General features: G+C 43.0%; 2 protein-coding genes across 8 annotated transcripts in view; both read left to right on the plus strand.

Annotated features, from left to right (window-relative positions):
- The first annotated feature begins 231 nt into the window (after positions 1 to 231).
- ftcdnl1 (formiminotransferase cyclodeaminase N-terminal like 1) lies at positions 232 to 7,128 on the plus strand. Of its 6 annotated transcripts, none has more exons than XM_071478926.1 (6): positions 232 to 341; positions 1,927 to 2,045; positions 2,395 to 2,490; positions 2,927 to 3,082; positions 3,752 to 3,940; positions 5,387 to 7,128. In XM_071478926.1, exons 1-6 carry the CDS (start codon positions 298 to 300, stop codon positions 5,821 to 5,823), a joined length of 1,041 nt encoding a protein of 346 aa, XP_071335027.1. In that variant the 5' UTR covers positions 232 to 297; the 3' UTR covers positions 5,824 to 7,128. The 6 variants fall into 6 exon arrangements, with proteins under 6 accessions (XP_071335027.1, XP_071335108.1, XP_071334947.1 ...); XM_071479007.1 differs by having other exon boundaries at positions 267 to 419; XM_071478846.1 differs by having other exon boundaries at positions 282 to 419; positions 1,855 to 2,045.
- An 846-nt stretch (positions 7,129 to 7,974) lies between these two features.
- Positions 7,975 to 16,861, plus strand: part of LOC139621701 (nck-associated protein 5-like) — a 62,317-nt gene continuing 53,430 nt past the window's right edge. The window contains exon 1 of one of the 2 annotated variants that reach the window (XM_071478513.1): positions 7,975 to 10,314. The gene's annotated coding sequence lies outside the window, so the exon portion shown is untranslated. The remainder of the gene's footprint in view (positions 10,315 to 16,861) is intronic. The other variant, XM_071478589.1, reaches the window with a different exon arrangement.

Genomic DNA, 16,861 nt, shown 5'->3' on the forward strand with positions numbered 1-16,861 from the left:
ATAACATACATTAAAAATATGCACACCACCAAAACACATTCATGATGCACATTATCCATTTAGTACCCCGCACACTTACACACATACAGACTTATATGTATGAAAAATAATCAACTAAATTAAACAACACACAGCAGAGAAAACTTACACAAAAAAAAAAAAAACGTTTGAAAGTCAGTTGCACAGTCTTCCAGAGAAGATACGTTTCCGGTGGGTCGGAAACAGGAGTGAACTATCTTGCACTAAACTGTCTACTCTTTAGCCACACATGCTAAACTCCACTGGTGCATATTTTCCATGGTGGAGCAGGACGTGAGTGGCTCTGCTGCAGAGGCATCAGAGTTAGTGCTGTGTTTGTACTTACTCAGAGAAATTACAACCTGAGATTGCACTGCAGATGTCAGGTCAATGTAACGCAAGTATGCCATACTTTGCTGACTGATATTTTAGGTTCTATGACACATTTCTGACTTGCATGACACAGATTAATGTAGTGAGCTAGTTCACACCAGGTTGGACTTTGAACATGTTCTGTAACAGCACGGACACTGATATGGAGCAACACCACTCAGTCTAAGGATTCCCATAAGCCACAATGGGCGACTTCATAAACTCTTAAACACTTCAATGGTTAAACTTTCAGATTCAGTCTAGAAATAAGGAGACTCTCTTCATCTGCTGAGAGGTAACCTAGACTCTAACACATCTTATTATACCAGTTTATATTCACTGGAGGAAGAGAAAACTTTCTAGATGCTCTTGTCAGCATGGTCATTTTGCAGACTTAGGGTAAGATGGACAATGTTTGTTTGTTTTGTAAAGACTTGTTCTGTGGTGAACCATCTGAAGATGGCATCATCATCAAAGACAATAATTAGTTTTGAATGTAACAGCTTATGGTTGATGAGAAAGAAACCACCACACTTACTGCCAAATAGCCAAGATGATTGAATGGCTCACACAGATGCATAAAGTGACAAACGTAAAGGTCCATGTGGACTAACAACTAAATGAAAAGTATATGACTTTGAGTGACTTAGACTTAATTTACAGATTATGTAACTTTGGTGGAACAGTATTTACACAGCACTACCTGCCGGTTTTTTAGCCAGCTGTTTCTACCATAAGCTCTTGGTCATTCATACACAGTTTACACAGTAGAAAAATACTTTTTAGTGTGTTGAACTGAGCAGCAATGTGTTTCAGGGCGTTTTCACACCTGAAGTTCGTTTGCTCTGGTTCCGATTCATTTGATGAGTTTGTAAACTTGTACCATTTTCCACTTGGTTCGGTTTAATTTCACACAGAAAAAGTTCAAGTGAACCGAAACGCATCACCACAAACTACGTGAGAATGTCCGCCTCCACTCATTGGTCAGATTGTCTGGGCGGGAACGTAAACAGGAAGAAGGTCCTGCATTCTGGACTGTGACGTCATACGCAGCCTAGATCGGCCTCAGAAATGGCATTTCTTCTTAGCTCTAATACGCATCCGGGTGAAATACCTGCATACTCTCCAACACCAGAACGCAGATTCACGTCGGTACGTCACCATAATGCTCTCCAGGGTCTGACCGAGCTCACCTGTTAGTGGGACCGGGTCATGTTCAGAGCCCTTTCACACCACAAAACGACCGGACCGGGACCACCTCCTCGAAAAGGTCAAGGTGCGACTGTTTGCACACCTGCCCAGACGAATTGCACCAAGGTGGAAAACGAACCAGGGTTTAATTTAAGCACCCTTAGTGTTTATAAATAAACTACTCATTAAAAAATACTTACTTAAGCAATCATTTCTGTCCAGATAAGTTTTAACTGTGAGTGGTAAAATGTATATCTCTGTCTTGTTTTTAAGCTTTTCTTTGCTTCATGTTGACGTCATGCTCTCAGCAGCAGGCTCAGTCATTCAGTGTCATTGCAGTTGCAGTAACATGGCCTCCAGTTCCTTGGGCAGGCGGCTGGTGGCTTGTCTCCTCAACGTTTCCGAGGCTCGCAGGAAAGACCTGGTGGAGACTGTGGCCAAGGCGGCTTTATACAACACCGAAGGCAAGAGCAATGTTATTCTGTGTCAAGAGAATTATGAGTAATGGCATATGCTCACCCTTGACCTTTATGTAAAGTTTGTTTAGGTTTTGAATGAGTCTGCAGTCTATGAATGCCAAAAAACTGCAATTTGATCACATATTTCTTGCTGAGAGGAAATAACTGAGCTGTTTGTTCTGAAGTTGCGATCGAATATTTGATGCATCCTCAGCGTGTTCTCCACCTGTCCTCCATGAAGGCACCAGTTGTGGAGACTTTGTGACCACATTGCCTCTATAGGAATAAACTCAGGACATACTACTAAATCAGAAATCATATAAATGAGGCATTTTTTGTAATTATAATACATCAGGTGTCAGACGAGAGGGGACCACAGTGCTGAACATCTTTAATGATCATGACTACAACCGCTCCGTCATCACCATTGTGGCCAGCATCGACTTGATCAGTAAGTATTTAATCTTAATGTTTTTTGCTTAAGCCTCATCGGGATATAAACTTTCTACGTTCATTTTCCTGCTCTGCTTGTCAGCTGCTTGTTGTAGCACTGCTGCTACAGTAGGGATTCAGTCTCTGTCCCCTGCCTCCCAGTCCTCTGAGAGGAAAAAAATCCTTTAATAAGCTTTGTTAGGGATTTAAACACAAGGAAATTCAGCATGAACATTTTTCTGGCAAAGATCATAGCGGAAAGTTTATCTTGTCGAGTGCGTATCCGACACACGACCTTCTGACAGTGCAGACAAAGCTGTCGAGGTTTGCGGCCTCATGTCCTACACTCACCTAACGGCAAATAGATCATACACATAATTAGTTACACAAAGGTGTAAACTTTAGAAATGACTGCCTTGGATTTCACTCTGACAGTGTTGTTTGATGTGTTCCAGGGGAGGCGGTTCTGTCTGCGTGCGAGAAAGCCTGTGGGCTGATTGACATGTGCGCTCACAGGGGGGTCCACCCATGTATGGGTGCCGTCGACCTCATACCCATCTACCCGCTGGGGGAGGAAGTGCGAGCGGAGGACTGTGCTAAAGAGGCTCGGGGTGAGAGGCTGTTTGTGCATGTGTTTGTGTGTGTGTGTGTTTGCGCTCTTAGAAATATGTCCCTGTCGGTTGAGCTGAACCGATAATGTATGTGTTCATTAGCTTCCAGGGCAGAGTCATTACTTGAGTCTGTCACACAAGACAGAGAGGAGGATGTTTTGATTCTACTCAGTGGCACAAATACATTTTTCCTTTTCAGTACACCCTGTATGATCCCACAGTGAAACTGCCGTTACCTCCCTGATATATTGTAAATGTACATATATAGTGTAACGAGCTAGAGGCTGATGATGTGAGATGCTTTGCTTCCTGTGCTGTTGGTGCGTTTCACAGTTTACCAGCTGACTTATTAGCCATGTGTGTTGCTAATAATGAGCAGTAGCTCAGCGTGTAACCTGCATGCCTGAAGTGTGCACTCAGCATGCTAATCTGTGTGGTGGGACTGCAGAATAATTACTGGCAAACTCACTAACAAGCACTGCATTTATGTATGCATGCATGTACAAAGTGGTCCATGTGTCCATATTTCTCCTCCTGTCTGAATGGTATTCCCTCAGGAGTGTTTAGTCTGTCACGCTCTCATGGCTCTAGTGTTTCCGAAAGTGCATGTGATGACATGCACTCCATTTGCTGGTTAACTAACATGTCTGTGTTCCTGCCCGGGCCCAGCTGTGGCTCAGGGACTTACAGAGAGGGTCCAGGGCACCAGTGCCTTCCTGTTTGGATGGGCAGACTCCCCCCTTCAGCGGGGGCTGGCACAGAGGAGGAAGGAGATGGGCTGGTTCAAGAAAACGCCAGACTTGCTGGCGATCGAGCCTGACATGGGGCCACAGCCGCAGAGACGATTCGGCCTCACAGGTGAGTCAGAGCTGGGAGAAAAAGCTGAAATTTATATCCCAGACATGCTGATGTAGGTAAATGTTTGAGCCTGAAAGGAAGGTTAGAATGTCTCTTTACCAGGATTATACAACACCGGTGACTTTATCTCTGTATTTACATGACTGTTGTTTGTTACAGCCTGACCACAGGACATCTCTCTCCTCTTGTCTGACCCTTTTAAAGGCAAAATCTAAACAATTTATTTACTGCACCTTTAACAATACATTCCTACACTACAATCCTCAGATGATATATAAACAGTGGGGTCTTAAAGTCTGAGACCACTTTCTCATTTATTTTTGGACCCCACTATATGTAGATTGAAAGCAGTGTAAGTCATTTTAATCCTTATTTCTACTGATTTTTGTCCTTTTGTTGCTCAACTCCAATATAAGAAATGTGCTTCTGAAGTGTTCCCCCTAATGCATGCCCCCAACTGCATTATGACACAGTAGCATTACAGGTGTTGTCACATCAACAGGACACAAACTATTATAGTAACTAGGGAAACTAATCTGTTATTAACTCCCTGTCAAAGCCGTGTGGCTGAAATAATAAACATCCATCCACCTTTTGTTCAGCACGCTTCGTTCATGAAACTGTGAACTGAAAAGGTTCAGTGAATCAGCATGAAAATGAAACGATTACCACGGGGACGACGTCCAGACACTCTGGTAGTCGCATACAACTCCAGCAATGAACCTACCAGGACAAAGATAACAACTTGTTTTGGCTACCTCAGAGTGCTGGAGCCTAAAATTAGCGTTGGCTGAACTTTTGTCCTCCAATTTCTCACGGTGTAGCCACATTAGCACATTAGAGAGGGATCATTTCACGGCCTTTATGGACAGCAACCAAACATCTTTGATGGTACATAAGGCGTGCACTGTCAGGACTTCTTTGAAAACAGCTGCTGGTGTTATTTCTCATGGATGACCTGTGTCCACACTGTCGTTCAGTCATGTAAATGAGTTATTTTCACAAAAAACCTTGCCAGTCATTGCCAGTGTATTTCTAGTGCCTCTTCAGTGGTGTTTGATAGACAGTTGAGATATGTTTACAGGGAGAAATGTGTTCTTGGAAGGGCAGAGATTTCACTCTCTCCACCAGCCATTGGATTAATAACCCATAATGCAGTGCACTTACCACACAATGCGTTTGAAAGAAAGGATGAAAATTGACCTGAGAAGGTCTTTGTGTCTTGTTTTTACAATCACTAATTACAGTGTTGTTGTTCTCTGCGCTGATGTGCTTGAACAATCAGAAAAGCTCCGAAGTAAATGCTCATTTCCTGGAGCTGCTGAAAGTCATTCTGGGAAATTCAGCGCAGCGTTTACTGAAATAGAAGCAGAAGAGACAGTTTGAGGGACAGCGGGTTCAACAGAAACGTACATTTTTTGCTCTGTGCTGGCTGATGTCCTGCAGGTGTCGGGGCCAGTCCATACGTCATGAACTGCAACGTCACGATCAACACCCAGGACATCGCCATGGGACGCGGCATCGCCACAGCCATTAGAGAGTCGACCCCTGGGGGCCTTCCAGGGGTGCAGGTGCTTGCCTTGCCACATGAGGGCGCTGTAGAAATTGCATGTAACGTGGAAAGTGTGAAGGGGAGCCCGCCTAGTCACATGACTGCAGGTGAACCCTGGCCGTCTTTCAGCATCGACGGACAGCCATACTGTCACGCTCCAGCTTCCCTCATCACGGCGAGGGTCTCAGAGCTGGCAGGCAGGCAGGGGGTCGGTACAAAGGGCACAGCGTTGGTGGGGTTCACTCCCCATGAGTGCAGGGGCTTGGCAGAGTTAGCACTGTCTCAAGGGATTGCTGAGTTCTGGAAAGAGCAGCGCAGGATCCGTATGTGAAAGCTAATCGTCGCCTGAACCAGTGAAACCTCAAATAATCTTTGTTTGATGTGACTTTAATTATCATGACAACTGACCATTTGTTAAACCCAGCACCCCTCGGTTTCCTTCGATGCATCTGTGGTAACAGAAAGCTGTTCCAGATTTCTCAGCTGTCGCTAGCTGATTTTATCCGCTTAAGTATCTAGTGTTAGCTAATTGCTAACAACACAACTGGCCAAATTGGTTGAAAACTGTATCCAGCTGACTCATATTAAAACAAGGAGCCTGGAAAAAAGTCTTAAATATGCACGTGATGGCTACATACGTGATATGATGCTAATATAATGCTACTGAAGCTAAAGCTGCACGCCCCAGGCTAGCTCACACAGGGTATCACTGGTTAGCTTCAGTGTTTACAGTGTTACAGACATAAATGTAATGAAAGCATATTCATTTTAACACAACCTTGATGTTGCTGAGTCCTCTGTCTAATTTAACCTTTAATCTCACAAAATAACGTAGTTAGCTACTGCTGTGCTCTTTAGCTTTGGAGACCATGCTACTATAGTGCTGTAGCTAGTTAGCCAAGCATGCTAACGGTTGCCTGGTACATTAGAGCAGACAAACACTGTTGAATCCATCCTTTATCATTGGCTCTTGTGTTTTTCTGCCTCTGCACCGGTGGTAGTCCATATCTCAGTAACATCTTGAGGTAACTTCTTCAAATTTGACACAGACATTAATTTGGACTCAAGGATGAATTGATTAGATTTTAGTGGTTAAAGGTCAAAGGTCAAGGTCACTGTGATCTCACAAAACACTTTTTTGGCCATAACTCACATAAAGTGATGACATTTTATATCCAAATGGTCAAAGGTCAACTTCACTGTGACTTCATAATGTTCTGCAAACACATTCATCCTGCAGCTTAGCTGGTTGGTGGAGGCGTGCAACCACGAGGTGGTGATTCTGGTTTGGCTTTTAGAAATGAAAATGAAATGACTCACCAACCTCTAAAGACCAAACTCGCCTCTTACTACAGGTCCATGCACACGACGTGGCAAATAATCCAAAGCTGTTGGCAAATGGTAAATGTAGCTGTTTATGCTTCTTTAATTGTTTACAGAATTGTGAATGCACCAACTATTATTAACTGGAACCTGTTTAATGTATTTCTACTAATTTATTGAAAGATTAATACTGTTGTAACACTAAATTAGATTACGAGTAATTAAGGAGAATTATTGACTTATTGATGGGCAGTTGACTTTGATAACCTTTGTGCTAGAAATGTTGCAGTAAATAAATACTTCATCAGTTAAATATGCTTTTCCTGGTTTTATTTTCATGAGGGGGCTCAAGTTAAATTTAAGGAATATTTCCTCTGTAACACACCTGTCTGCTCAGTACCTTCCTAATCTGACACGAGGTAAAAAAGATTTAGGTTTTTATTTCTGAATTTCTCCTCCACCCAACCAAGACCAAAACCATAAATCCCAGCACATCCTCCTCCAGAGTGGATTTTGAAATTTTTTAATGTGTGTGTCATTTCCTGTTTTGAGCAAATTGTGTTTACTGATGAGTCTCTGCTGATGAGTCTTTTCCCATCATTTTCCACTGCCGGCCTTACCATGCATGACTCTGTGGGACAGAAACCATATGTGTGTGTGAAACAGCTATTTTTATCACAAGTCGCAGACAGAATCATCCAGCACTTTGGCAGCGTTTCGATGGACATGTTGCACAGAAACTTACCAGCTTGTGCAATCCAGTGTAGGAATTTATCGTTTTTATGGCTGTTTAACATCAACATACATTTCTTGTAAATTCTATACTCAGTGTGAGTACATGATGCACCAGATTAACCATTTAATAACATGGAGGCGAATTTGGCCGGAGGACAGGTCAAGAATTAACTGGGGCGAGATGATTCCAGTCATTGCTTATATAAGGCCCGTATAATGCATTAAATAGCAGCACATTCAAGGAGTAAGGAGGGATGGATTTGATTCATTAGGTAATAATAACTGGGGCTATACTGATGCAGCATAAAGGCAGGGTCACAGCCATGAAATGCATCATAAGATGATGTTTAACTTCATGCCACATGTAAAGGAAATTAGTAATTCCATTTCCAATAGTCTGCATACACAGTGAGTGCTAATCTGTTAAGATTTACACACAAACCGCGGTCGTTTGAATCGCAAAGTCTTCCAGTGAGATTGGTATGCTTTAGCATCGGTGTCTGAATTTAATGTGCTTTCATTATGTTGTGTAATTTTTTATTTCTCTGCGTTTGAAGTTATGTAAGTTTTTTCCCTTTGAGGCAGAAGCTGTGTAATTTTCATCAATGTGTGCACACGTCTTTAGATAAGCTCTCACTGCATGAACATCCACCTCTTTGTGTGCCATCCAGCTGAGGCTCTTAGTCACACAAGCGACGCAGCAGGCTCCAGTGGGGCTTCGTTTCATGCGTACATACATGACTCTCTCTTTGTCACACACACATCCTTTCTCTCTCCTCTCTCACGTCTTCCTCTCTCTTCTGTATCTAGATACACATGCACATGCATTATACTATGGATGGTGCACACACACACTCACACACACACACACACACTCAGCCTGCCAGGCTTGGGAGCATCAAGGCCTAATCTAGGTCACAGCATAAGCCCAGAGGTATCCCGGTCTCCACACACACCCACACACACTCACGTTTTCAAATTTAAAAGATCGCTATTTTGACTCGACTAATTTTCCCTCAGCTAACGGAGAAAAGATTTTTTTTTTTGGTCCTGACGGCAGACGCACCTCACATCCCAGCAGAAAGACGACTTTAAACAAATCCAGTGAATTTCATATTTCCCCAAAAATCCCCTCCTCTATTTTCACTTCCTTCCCCCCCCCCCCCGAATAACCTCATTGGTTAAGTGACTCAGTCTAATGGCTCTTATGATGGTCACAAGGCCATCATTTCCTTCATTAAGTGCACTTTGGGATCCTTCTGCAGCACATCACCAAATCAACATCCACTTAGGAGACAGCGTCTCACTGAAGCCTAATCTACATCTATTCTCTCTGTGTGTGTGTGTGTGTGTGTGTGTGTGTAATCTGGTTGAAATAAAGACGTATCTTCCTGCATGCTGCTGCAGTTTGTGTGCATCCTTGCAGCACCATAGGATCCTTTTGATATGACTGAGCCTGACAGCGTATCATCCGCGATGCGGCCGTGTGTCACAGCACAGAAATAGAGGAGCTTATTTCTTTACATCAGTCTCCAGCCTTCTATAAATATTCCAAAGCTCTCTGTTCTCTCTCTCTCCCTCTCCCACTCCTTTCTTTCTGTCTTTCTTGCTGCTTTCTCTCTCCTCCCTCCCTTTCCCTTTTGCCCTCCCTCCCCTCCTTTCTTTCACCCCACACACTCTCTGCCTCCCACATCTTCCCTTTTTCCCTCTGCTCCTGTGGAGAAATGTGTGTCTTTCTGTCTAGAAAGAGGCTGTAGTGTCAAGTGGGAACAAAAACACTCTTGTGCTGCGTTTCATGTCCTGAGCCTGCAGGACGTGTTTTTGCCCTCCGCTGTCAGTCCTGCGGGGCTATTTAGTGAGATGACAGTGATTTTTTTATCACATCACATATAGAAATCACCTCCTCTTTCCATTTCTTACTGCTCTACTCCACAGATTTCCACCAATCAAGCGCAGTGTGATGGTTAAACCATTAATCTCATCTAAAACCAAAAACATTTACAAGGAAAGAAAATAATTTTTAAAAAAAGAGGCCAAGCAGATTTTATCTAAATCACCTGCCAGTTAGACGCCGCACAGTGTCATCCTCCCTAACCTATCAGTGTGGGAAGTGAGCTTGCCACCTATGAAGTCAGCAGCCCCCAACCCCCACCCTGAACACATGTTCAACATCCTCTGGGCACAGGCTGAGCAGAGCACTGAGACACAGCTGAGCATTAGAGAGGGAGAGAGAGGGAGAGCAGTGAGGTGGAAATATGGGTGAGAGTCAGGGAAGGACAGAAATAGAGCGATAAAGCAGTGAATTAGGCAGAGAGGAGAGGAAGAGGAGGAGGAGGAGGAGGAGGAGGAGGAGGAGGAGAGGAGTCTTTCAGTGAGGCGGTGATGCTTCCTGCAGACGGGGTTGTGCTCTTGTAGCTGAGAGCTCTCGTCGTGCTTGTGTGTGGATGTGAGAACCTCATGGATTTGCTCCAGTCTGGGTCTCAGAGGAATTCATTGCATTTGGATCCGAAGCAGCTGCAGACGGAGGATGCGACCGTGGCTGGATGCTAGGATCCATGCGGGCCCGTGACGCCTCCTCTCCCCGCTGTGGGCTACCTTCTTCCCCGTAAGGATGGCTCAGGCAGCGCTGACCCAGATTGCGGAGCTCCCCCCGGTCGGTGTGTGAACGTAATGCGGACGGGACATGCTCCACACCCCGGCAGAGAGCGCTCAGCCCGCCGCCTCTGCTGACATCTGTCCCCGGAGATAAACAGCGCCCGGCAGGGTAAGGACGCACTGCTCTGACCTGTGCGCTCAAATGTCAAGCTGATGGATTTTTTTTTTCTGTGTGTGTGTGTGTGTGTGCATGTTCGTGTGTGTGTGTTGTATGCATACACTACAAATCACAACAATCATGTAGATCCAGTTTGTGTTTTCCTTCTTGGACACACATACAAAATTATTCGTGCTTTTCCTTTCAGAGGCTTCACATTCAGGCTGTGATGCTGAACCCAATGCCATATTGTATGCATGCAAAATGCAGAATATCTCCATGTATAATGTATGACCTGGGACATATCATGGTGAGCAACAAGTAACTGCGCTTCCCCCATAGTACCAAAGAAAGTAGGCTAGGATGGCAAAGGCAGAGAAAACCTGGATGAATAATTTACCAAAGTCCTTTTGGTCTTTGAAAGCGTTTTCCTTCAGTCTGCTTTGAGGGAACAATGGACACGCAGAGGAAGCTATTTGCTCCTTCATACTTTTTTTATTTAGCTGGATCCCAAATGAACCAAAGTCAGCTCCTCCTCAGTCCGGTCAGCGCGGTGCAGTTCAGCTCAGGTCAGGTCAGTTTAATTCATGCAGCCCTTAAAAAGTTGATAGGATACATCACAGATCAGCATTTCCTCTACCACAAGGGACCTGACACTTATACCAGAGGTCAGACAGAGGTCAGGAGGTTAGCAAAGGCCGAAACTCTCTCATTTCATTTAGTAATAACACACACGTGTGATGGTGAGTGTAGAGAGCTGACTTAAGTCCTTTCACTTGTGATTATCATATTTATATTTCACATTCGTTTTCACCTGGATGCTGATTCAATAGCTCAGGAAAGACATTTTTAATTCCAGTGGGGTTTATTTAAAAAGTCACAGATGGGATGTCGTTTAATTATGGGGAAATGATGCGCATCTTCAGCCTCCTCTGAGAGACATTCAGTGGTTCACATGATAAGTGAGAGCAGGAGAGAGAAATTCAAACCCCGGCTTCTTCCTCACCTCCACACATCTGGCCAATCACAGCCTGAAGTGAGTGTGAATGTTATGGAAAGTTACAGAAATGGTCGGACGCACACGTGTATGTGTGTGTTTGCAAAGCAATTCCATCATCTGAAGAATCATAATGGCAGCTCATACATTTAGGTTGCACTGGTGAGTCAACTCACAATTTTATCATTTTGACACCTGAACTGTGTCATGTTGTAGAGGTTTTAAAGACTTGTCCTTATTAGTCAGTTTATTCAGTTGACTAACTTAATACTTTAACCTTTTTTCATAGAGTTTACTGATTCGTCTTCACAGCTAATGTATTTGCCACCTTAGATACTCAAAACTCACATCTGATGAAACAACATACTGTCACACCTTTGTCTTAAATAGATGTAGTACTATGTAGTATTAATGCTAAGGTCTCCTTCTGCACTGAAGCTTCTCACTTTTAAGTCGCTTGAGGAAAAGTGGCTGCCACATGAGGAAATGTAGATGTAAAGGTCTAAGTTGGTGTCTGGGTCAAACACCACGTCGGGTTTGTTTTAACAATGGTGGCACCGATGCCACAGGTGTTCAGATCTTATGTCTTCTTGCAGCCCACAAACGCTGCCAGCAACACAGACCCAAATCTGGGCCAGATTTCTCTGCTGTCAAGCACTTTATGAGGAACGCCACACTAACCCTGGGTAGTTCCTCCCTTTGCTCTCCTGTTCCACTGGAGGTGGATTCAGGTCTAGAGACTGGGGGGGCCGCTGAAGTTCACCGAACTCACTGTCGTGTTCATGAAACCAGTTTGAGGCGACTTCAGCTCTGTGACATGGAGCATTAGCCATTAAAGATGGTGAACTGTGGCCCCAAAGGGATGAACACGGTCAGTAACAATACTCAGAGAGACTGTGGCATTCAAACCATGGTTGGTTGGTGTTGGGGGGTCCAAAGTGAGTCAAGAAAACATTCCCCACACCATCACACCACCACCACCACCACCAGCCTGGACTGTTGGCTCAAGGCAGGCTGGGTCCATGGGTTCAGATTTTGACCCTGCCATCTGCTGCCTCAGCAGGAACCCAGATCCACCAGACCAGGCTATGATTACCCAGTCTTCAGCCTGTGCCCACCGCAGCCTCAGGATAACCACCGATAACCTGATGTGGTCTCTGCTGCTGTAGCCTCATGCACTTGAAGGTCAGATGTGTTGTTCACTCTGAAGCTTTTCTGCTTACCACCGTTGTACAGAGTGGTTATCTGAGTGACTGTAGCCTTCCTGTCAGCTCCATCCAGTTGGTCCACTCTCCCCTGACCCCTCTCATCAACCAAGTGTTTCCGTCCACAGAGCTGCTGCTCACTGGATGTTTTTGTTTTTCACGCCATCGTGATTAAACTCCAGAGACTGATGTGTGTAAAAAATCCCAGGAGATCAGCAGTTTCAGGAACCAGCTGATCTGACACCAACAATCTGGCCACAGTCAAAGTCTCTGAGATCACAGCTTTTCCCTCCACTCTGGTGTTTGATGTCAACATTAACAGAAGCTCATGACCTGTATCTGCAGGATTTTATGCATTGCACTTGGGTTTAATTTCACATCACCAAAAAGTGTCTCAAACTATCAGCTTAGCCACTGTATGTTTGTGTAGGTGCGGGGCTAATGACAGTTGTAGGAGCAGCAGAGTTTCCAGTGGTCGTCATTGTACCAGACTGGTTTTCAGACCGTGCGTGGTGCTGAGAACAGAAAGCAGAAAGAGTTAACTGGAGACGTAGCTAAATAGAGTGCTGAAGCAAAAGTGACAGCTGCGAATTACAGTAAAAAAAAAAAAAAAGACAAGTGAACAACTAGGCCCTGTCCCTCAAGGCAAAAAATTACCACCCAGACTCTGACCTATCACATGGATATAACTGCTCAGCTGATATGACAACCAGTATGAAAAATAAGGGTTTGTGAATCCTCAGAGTCAGTGACCTGCACCATCTCCTCGGCTATGCTATGATAGTTTGGAGTCCGTTGACATATTCAAGAGTAGAAGACATCTGAACAGTATTACTGTAGCAACATGGACAACTTGACCTCGATGTATAGAAAGCCTTCCAACAGGACTGGATGTACAGTAGCTCAGGGCAAGGGGATAACCATTGTCTGTAGCTGCATATATTTCATGTTTGGTGCATTGAAGCAGATAGTCTAATGCATTCGATTGGGAGACTAGATGAGGGCATTGTGCAGCCGCATAAAAGGGGTCAGCGGTAGCCTAAAGGTTAAAGAAAGGTTTTGACAGGGAGGGCTATCGCTGGAGTCTCTGCACTGGTCGGAAAAATGTGGGTTCAAAGTGAGTAATGTTCTCTTTCATTGTAGAGAGGTCTTTAAACCTGCAGTCATCAATATTTTTTTTAAATTAACATAATATCAATTTAATGGAGATTTTTTTTTGCATAAATTAGCTCATTGCTTTGAATGCAAATGTGCAGTATGTTCAAAGCCGCTCTTATTAAGCTCTCTGCAGCTGTTTCTATAGAAAAAGATCAGATTACAAAAGATCTGGTTTTTTCCTCAATGGATCAATAAAGTATTTTTCTGTCTTTCTATGTTGATTAACCTGCTGTATGCAGCCACCTGCTCAACACCAAGTGGCAGGAAAATGAGCAACTAGCTACTGAACAAAGCAATCAATCAAGATTAACACTCATATGTTTCTTAAATGTTGGTGGAGACCAAACAAGAGCTACAAGGAGAGTTGAATTTGGTCAGGTGACAAGAAACATGACTCTAAATGAATTCAAATCTGCTTTTTATGTAAAATGTCATTGTCTTTTTCAGCTGATACGTGTTGTCTGTCATGTTTTTATGTTTTTCTGCTTCCAAGTGGCAGAAAAAGATGTGTGCAGCTCATAAGCATGATATATTTATAGATAACATTTTTTGTGATATGGGTGCATATGATGAAACACAAATACACCATATTCATCAAGAGTTGTGATAGTGTCACATTCGCCACTCAGAGTGTTGATTGGTTTGTCAGGTAACACCAACTGTAGCTATGCAGTCAACACTGTCACAGCCATCCAACATCAACCAGGTGAAACTAAACTGACTGCAGCCTTGTTGTAGTTTTAAATATGCTGAAATATGTTAGCTGTGAACAGCTGTGTTTGCTGCTACTCTTACTGAACGACAGTATCAGTCATAAGGCTCCTTTCACAGAAGGAAGAGCATAAAGAAATGAATGATAGCTAAAATATTAATGTCATAATTGCTGAAATATGCATTGTTATTGTTAACATGTCAAAAAATTGTCCATTTACACAACAAATACAGACAAATATTCTACTTATTTTGAGTTGTGTTTCTGGCCAGTTTGTCCAAGCTGTTTTGGCCTCCACCAACTTGTCTGCCTCTTCAGCTGCCCAGGAGGTAGAGGAGGTCGTCCACTAAGTAGTTGTTAGATTCCTGCCTCCTCCAGCCCACATGTTGATTTACCAACAGTGTAACATCAGTGTGCATGTGGTAGAAAAGCACTGTATGTGCAGGAATGTGTAAATTGCAAACTTGAGTGGTTGATAAGACCAGAGAAGTGTTTTAGAAGTGCAGTCCATTTATCATAAATACTATGTTCAACTATGATCACAAGCTGGTTGCTAGCTTCCCGTGTACGCCTGTTGGTGCTGAGCAGGTAGTGAACAGTGTGTTCTCAGAGAACCTTGTTGGCTGCTAATGGCTGCTTGTTAGATGTGAAGAGCTCAGACTGAACCACTCACTTTATCTGAAAGCTTTAAGGCCAAAACAATGAGCTAAAAGAGGATAGAAACTCTGTGAGTCTTTTTCACTATTTTTTTTCTTACATAAAATTTTGCTGTTGCTGAGGTGATGGTCACAATACTGTTTTAAAGACTTTGACAACCAGCACAATAAATCAGTTGCTGATAGATTCGCTCTGAAACTATCAATAAACGTATTGGACTCCTCTGGCACATATATGAGCTCAGGTCTGAATACATGTGCAGCAGAGTGCAGCTGAGAAAGAGCATGAGCGCTTAGCTGACTCATTCCCTGAATAAATAAAAGTTAAAATTAAAAACCTAATCTGTAATAAATAGCTCTTCTTCAAAGATTTAACTTGACTCTTTGCTGCAGCATCACATTAGAGATTGGGAGCGACAGAATGGTAACAGCATTACAGTGAGTTAGAACCTTTGCAACATCAAGGATGCATACAAAATAGCTTTGTACTAAAAATATCTCATCCGAGGACTATTTGTGGAACGGAAGCAGAGAGGGATGCATAATACTTCCATGTTTACCGGATCAATTAAAAACCTCTCAGACACTGGCCTGATTTAGACAGATTCATGACCAACAGCGTGAATTGTTGTCTTTCTGGACATTTCAGTATTTCTCCATCAGTTACAGACCCTGCAGGGCTGAAAGGTATCTGTTAAAAAGCACTTTGATTTTGACCGTCCATCAGTTTACTGGCTGCTCATGATATTAGTGATTGCATTTATTCTATTGTTATTATGTTATTGATAATAATAATAATAATAATAATAATAATAAATAAATAAAATAATAATATTTTTGTGGCTCTAGGGATGGCACTGTTGGTCTGTCAGTTGATTTGCCCAATGCTTTGGTTCAGACCAGAATCTAAAAGACCTATTGGCTGCCATGAAATTTTATATACGCATTCATGGTCCCCAGGGGATGACTCCTACTGGCTTTTCGTCTAGCACCACAAGATTGGTATTTGTAACATAAAATAAAGTGAAATATCTTGACAACTATTGGAGGAACTGTCATGAAATTTGCTACAGCTATTTAAAGACCTAAAAGAATTGATTGATTTTTGTTTATCAACATTGATGGATTCTTGTCGAATTTTGGTTTCCAGTTGATTAACTATTCTGACCTTGGTGATCCTTTGATTTTTTTTCCTCCAGTGTCACTGAAAGATTGACATTTTTTGGTTGTTATTGAAATATCTCTCAAGCTATTGAATGGATTGCCATGAAATGAATGGCTCCATGTACATTCAGGCAGTTTATTTTATTTTTTTGCTTTAAACCAAAAACTAAAAAATATTTTCCAAAATTGTCAGTCATGCTTCCGTTCAACAACGAAAAATGAAAAAAGGGAATTTGCAAACACCACAATGGGACCATTTCTTTCAGGAAAAAACCCCCAGAAATTCCATGTTATTTTGGTTTTTGGTTTAAAATGAAAAGAATGAACTGCTTGAATTTACACTAATTAAATAAGGTATGCATGTGTAATAATTCTAAGAAATAAAAAGAGGCTCTGAGTCTCTCTTCTGATTGGCTGACTGTTTTCTGAGAGATTGAATACAAATATTGCTGATTTCAGGTAAAGACTCAGAGAAACCAAATCCTGCAAGGTTGGATGGTGGGTCCAGGTGGGCGGGGCTTGGGGCGTTTCTGAGAGAGGTGACTGCTTTTTTGTGACATCACAAAGTTCCAGAAGTCCTGACGGCTGGTTTTAAGGCTCAGTTTCTGAATACAGGCTGTGTGCATTTCTCTGTGGACTGAGGCTTTGATACTTTCACAGTATGAAT

Source organism: Trachinotus anak, unplaced genomic scaffold (assembly GCF_046630095.1).
Source record: "Trachinotus anak isolate AG129_WGS33_773 ecotype Australia unplaced genomic scaffold, CSIRO_AGI_Tana_v1 ptg000001l, whole genome shotgun sequence".
Taxonomy (NCBI): domain Eukaryota; kingdom Metazoa; phylum Chordata; class Actinopteri; order Carangiformes; family Carangidae; genus Trachinotus; species Trachinotus anak.